Source organism: Saccoglossus kowalevskii, chromosome 3, assembly GCF_978046115.1.
Source record: "Saccoglossus kowalevskii chromosome 3, keSacKowa6.1, whole genome shotgun sequence".
NCBI lineage: Eukaryota > Metazoa > Hemichordata > Enteropneusta > Harrimaniidae > Saccoglossus > Saccoglossus kowalevskii.
This window is the reverse complement of record NC_140643.1, coordinates 4,048,648-4,054,762: the sequence shown is the minus strand read 5'-3', so window position 1 is coordinate 4,054,762 and position 6,115 is coordinate 4,048,648. Positions and strand designations below refer to the sequence as shown.

The following is a 6,115-nucleotide window of genomic DNA, read 5'->3' as shown; positions in this document are numbered from 1 at the left end:
TTGGGTTAATACTGAGATTACCCTTAAAACCATCGCTATTACTTTCTGTGTACGGTGATAAAAATTGGGTACTCGTCTGTATCATCGAAATACACCAGTTAGATTTTGGGTTAATACTGAGATTACCCTTAAAACCATCGCTATTACTTTCTGTGTACGGTGATAAAAAATGGGTACTCGTCTGTATCATCGAAATACACCAGTTAGATATTGGGTTAATACTGAGATTACTCTTAGAACCATCGTCACTACGTTCTGTGTACGGAGATAAAAATAGTTTACTCCGTGTTTAAGATGACGGACAATAACACGTGTCAATTTACATGAAATCTATTATATTATATTGATGTGCAACACATAGTATATTGCAAGCCATTGTGGTAACACAGGCAATGTGACAGGGCATGTAAGGAAATCAAATAACAATGCTGTGCATGTTGTAAATCAGATTGGTATCTGACTAAAATAAGCTTACGAGATTAAGTGTTTCGCTTTGTTACACCAGAATGATATACACTTTTATTACACTATCATTGTCGAGAACGTGGCGTCATTGCCAGGGCAATTCATGGAACACATTTGAATTTATTTTCTACAACATCCGGTCTTGTTATACAACTAGTGTGCGTCATTTCATTGTAACAAAACAAATTGTTTTTTTACCCGGTAACAGTTGTAAATTACTGAGATACATCGATATCGTTTTTCCCATTTATTGTCAACACCATCATAATTATACCAATGTGAATAGACTGGCCCAATCATGTAGAAATGTCAAATAAACGTGTGACATATGCATAGCACATATGTATGCCTGATTTATTCAATTACGGCATTTCACCTGCTTCATTAGTCTCCTCGTTTTATACAACAAACATATTATTTTTCGTAAATGGATTTATAAGGTTATTATTGACCTTCCAATTTAAGTTACCATAACAACAGATACTCACCCAATCGCATGTGCTGCATCAACTGCAAGAGGGCGTGGTACTATGCAATAACCATGGTCAGAGAAGCCTTCGACCGTGTGTGCGATTTGGATTAGATGGTATCATATGTTCAAACCTAGTGGATAAGTTAAACAATTAGGTAGGGCACGACTGTCTGTATTAACGTATACCAATCAATTACCTCACGCCATCAACGACGACATGTTGTCATGGTGTAATGACAGGATGTACATAACGATCACTGGGGCAACTGTAGCGCTCTTCGCTGGCCTAGTAAATGTGGCATAACAACCAAAAATATGAGGCATATAAAGATGGAAGGATTCTCCTACTTGGCGTCCACATTCTCCGGCTTAACTGATCACGGCAAGAAACGACACAAGAGGGCAACAATTATGGAAACTGCTATATGGAAGATACATAACGAAGGTCTTAAGGTTTACGAAGAAAATGCGAGCGACATTGACACAACTAAAAAGTCTATACAATACATCACTCCTAAGTTGATAAGAGAACAGTGGACAGGTCTTATGGATCAGTTTACCACGTTTGAAGCATTGGCGATCGGACCAGGAAGAGGTAAACACTTTGGTTATTATGGTGTATTATTATAGACTGTGAACTAACGTCGTATTCACATGTACTATGTTTTATATATCTTTTGCCAAAGTTGTCAATGGGTAAATTGGGAAATAAGCATTCTAACAATTCGGATGACAATTATTGATAAAGTGTTGAACAGTAACATCTTAGAATTGAGGGTTTAAAATATAATTTAAATATAAACTACGAACCCAGTATGTGTTTTATAGATATGTTTTACAGTTTTCTTACTCGTAACAACATTGTCTTGTTACAAGAAAAACAAACAAATGTTAGTCAGCCACGACTTTAGTGAACGAGCGACTAATCCAAAGACGATGTCTCAATAATGTGTGTTCTATATTACAACATGTCCATAGTTAGATTACTTCCTACAAGTGACGGATGGCTCGGACAATCACCTCGGCATGGAGGCTTCGTCATTATGTTTCTATGTACTTGTATTTAGGATTAACGCAGAGTAGATATATAAACTGAAGTATCTGTAATAAATCAATATGATTGTCGGGGAATAATTCTTATGAATATAATTACGACAGTCCACCACTTCAACAATTATATAGCTAACATGTTGTATTTGCATAGTGATATTATGTGACATATACCTTTGAACAATTCTAGCCGCTGGCGTAATTTAGGTCAATTTTAGTTTTTTTTTTTTTTTTAGTTATTATGACCTTCGGCTGTATTTACACCAGTTATTAGGAAAAAGCAATATATGTTTGTTTTTTTTAAATTAAAAAATGTCCAACACATGTTAGCGGATTCTTGCATAATTTAAACCCCGCCATCCTCGTAATTCTTTACACATAGGGCGGTAATGAAAATAGCTTATAAGTGTATTGATTCCAGTGTGTTGCCTCTATAATTAATAACTGTTACGATACCGTGTCCCGGAATCCATGTGTAGATTTAAAGCACACGTACGCACAGAATCGATTGCCGTCAGTATAACCAATACTTATACAGTTTATATGCGATCAAAACATAATATATTGGATCGAAAATATCAGATGATTTCTGATTCCGTTACTACCTGGCCAACTCTCAGTAAAAGCGTTATCCATATATATTCGTGATCAGCGATAACTGCAAATCGGTAACATTGCAAACTTCACCAATCCCGGCCCGTGATAAATGATAGCGCCATCCTGGGCCATTCATGCCTATACACACATACGTACAACAAATTTTCAATCACATGATGAAAAAATACATATTCCTAATTATTATTCAAATATCAGGTGATAAAGATATTGAAATACTTCGTCATCTGACGTCACGTTTTAAGAAAGTAGTGTATCACGTCGTTGAGCCCGAAGGTCAAAGTTTGAGACAATTCCAAAGAAAGGTGGAAAAAGAATTCTCAGCGGAGAAAGTGACGTTTGAATGGCGCCAAGAAGTGGTAAGTTCAATGTGAAATATGGTAATGTAAAATAATTCACCATTATGTTTCATGTAGTACACTCTGTCATGGATACTTGATAGGTATATTTACTATTCAATCTCACCACTTGTGTTTCCCATTTTCACCGTGTGATGGCGTTAACAAAATGAATACTTACCGCTTCTAAAATGTTATGTGATTGAAATGATACTTGTTATTCGTGTAGGCATCCAGTGAATTGTCCATGGATAGAAGATACCACCTTATTACTTTATTTCACGTCATATCTTACATTAAGGACTCGGAAGATTTTTTACGACATTGCCATGACAACCTACATTCAAATGGAGTGATACTACTCCAAATTGATTCCGGTTAGTATACAAATTAGATGAGTGTGATATCCACCCGATAACGTCATCAAACTTTCAGTTTTGCCAAAATTCAACCAGTTAGTTTATCTTTTAGCTCAAACATATTGTACGGCGATAATTGGACCATAAACGTTGCAATGTTTGATTATTCATCGCCAATACCGGCAATTAACCATATATATATATATATACTATATATATACTATAACCATGTCATGTTGGGTGTTCGTCGGAATACCACTATTTACTTTCCGCGCAACAAAGGCATTTCCTTCATCTTTATAAATATTTATAAATTTCACAAGCCATCAAATGACACGGGAAGTTTCGATTGGCCGCTTGATTAACATTGGAACATTTTAAATTCACAACTCTTGCACGCTGATTGGCTGGTATATTCAACTGCCACAGAAATTTAAAACTATTTATAAAGATAAAAGAAAATGCCTTCATTGCACTGAAAGTATGACATTAATGACATATTTACATTACTCGTCTTCAGATATAAACAACGGTCTGGACTTTCTGGCGGAAACCAAAATAGTGGCTCCTCTCAAAAGAACGCAATTCTTCAGTGGTGCCTTCGGTCCGTTAGATGTAGAAAAAATCCTACTGTCATGCAAGCTACGATATGACAAGTACCACTACGAGGGGAGCCTAGACATCAGTGAATGCTTCGCAGTATCTTCACAACGTGGTCACCGATTTCTACAATACTTGCTACTACAGGAAAATATGGATTCCACAAACATAAGTGAAGAAGTGAAACAAATAATCTTAGATCATTTGAAGGAGAGTAACTACGTCGATAACAGTAATGGCAAATCTACTGTCAAGGACGAATTTGATTTGCTAGTTATATATAAACGTTAATTATTTATGCCTCAAATTTTATGTGTAAAGTATGACGTACATCAATGTATTCAGTGATGATTTGTAGTTAATATATTATAATTATAATTACAGTTGCGTCCCAGGACAAACTTCAAGTTGGTAATCTAGCCGAAAGATACAGCGCCCTCACCGGCGTACTTTACGAAAGATAACCATGAGCAAGGGCACAGGATAACCCATCCGCTTGGATTAGGACCCTACCACATGACTAATAAACTGTCAGTTTTACGGGGACAGCAATTAGAAAGTTTATTTCAATGTTAAGTAGTACAAATGAGAAGTGTGCGTATTTATGTAAATTAAACATGTTCGGCGTTGTGCGCTGGCAATCTTTCAATTTTAGCGTTTACTCTCACTCACTCACTCACTCACTCACTCGAAAATTTAGGCTATCGAGTGCTCGTGTGATTTACAGACTCTGAGCAAAATTGTCACGATGTATAACCCACACTTTCTCCTGGTGTTCCCATAAAAATGCCCATATAGGTAAATTATTGTTGTTACTCCTTTTGTAAATAGGGGCATAATTCCTATACTTTAATCACTAGGGTACACTGTATATAAAATAGTTTTTGGATTGGTTTTATGAGATTATTTCTACTCACTTCAACAACCTGTCATGTTATAACTCTAGGGAATTTTCCGTTTTTCAAACTATTATAATAAATTGATTTACGAAGTTGTTGTCTGTGTGATAGTTATTACCAAACGCTTCAGCGTGGTATTAAGAGTTTGTTTTCAGGGGTGGGTGATACCAAGGTGGGAAATGGATGCACATATGGGGTTAATTCCTTGAATTGCAATATAGAGGGTTCAGGCTGAAATACAATATATAGTGTTTTCATGTTTCGTCTGATATTTCTGTGGTATTCTGCTGATGTAAGTAATGCACGATTTGTTCCGAAATTCAGTATGTTGTGTGCATTCCAGGGTTATTCGTTTTTTGCTGAAAACACCCCTATTTTTTAGTGACAGAGTCGAATAGTTTCACTCCCACTGGGAAATCTGCATTGTTGCTTGAATGAGAGCTAATTAAACACATTTCCCAGACCGGTGAATGTCAACATGAAAAGAGGCTAGTCCATTTCACGCAGGAGTAATTGGGAGTAGAATATGTGAGGGATAGTATCAACAGAGATGTGTATAGTGAAAAGTAATATCTATCCTTCTGTTACATCTCTGAGCATTTCTGTTTTAGTATATTGGTTTGAATTTGCATGATTTCCAATGTTTTTTTTTTACTGAAACTCCCCTATTGATCGAATCCCGGGTTTGAACGAGAACGGCACACCACGTGATTCATTTGAATACAATGCTGATGGCAAACATGCCGTGCTACTGCGGTACTCCACTAACGGGATAACTTACTAGTACTGCATGCTGCAACTTCGCTTGTGATGTTGCTTGTTAGCCATGGATTAAATGAATCTTGATTACCAGTCAAATGTTGCTCAGCAGAAACTTCCTGGTACTTCGTACTATGATAAAAATCAGTCAACATACATAACATACATATATAACATCAGACAAAGCATATTATAACAATGGTGAACATAACAATGAGGCAGCACAAGATCAGGAAAAATTACAATCGTTCCTGAGTCAGTTCAACATTACTGAAGACAACAATATAAAGATCAAGTTTAATAAGTGCTCTGTTACATTTGAATCTAATAGCTTACTCAAAGATGTATGGATACAATGTTTACGGATTGCTTATCCAGAAGACAAGCACATGTATGAATACAAAAAACAAGAAAAATCTACTCAACTCCGGCTATACAGTAAACATGGTAACACGGTCACAATCAAAGTATATAATAACGGTACACTGTTAATTCAAGGTAACTCCTACCACTCATGGATACTGAATGAAGGTTCCCTATTCCTGATGCACATACAAG

General features: G+C 36.2%; 1 protein-coding gene across 1 annotated transcript; it reads left to right on the top strand.

Annotated features, from left to right (window-relative positions):
- Positions 1-1,194: 1,194 nt before the first annotated feature.
- Positions 1,195-4,890, top strand: LOC144358439 (histamine N-methyltransferase-like). Its single transcript, XM_078012128.2, has 4 exons — positions 1,195-1,532; positions 2,801-2,961; positions 3,170-3,317; positions 3,820-4,890. Exons 1-4 carry the CDS (start codon positions 1,253-1,255, stop codon positions 4,188-4,190), a joined length of 960 nt encoding a protein of 319 aa, XP_077868254.2. The 5' UTR covers positions 1,195-1,252; the 3' UTR covers positions 4,191-4,890.
- Positions 4,891-6,115: the final 1,225 nt, after the last annotated feature.

Coding starts and splice junctions, on each gene's coding strand:
- LOC144358439 (XM_078012128.2), top strand. CDS start 1,253: ATGAGGCATATAAAGATGGAAGGATTCTCCTACTTGGCGTCCACATTC. Junction 1,533..2,800: donor GGCGATCGGACCAGGAAGAG/GTAAACACTTTG, acceptor TTCAAATATCAG/GTGATAAAGATATTGAAATA. Junction 2,962..3,169: donor TTGAATGGCGCCAAGAAGTG/GTAAGTTCAATG, acceptor TTATTCGTGTAG/GCATCCAGTGAATTGTCCAT.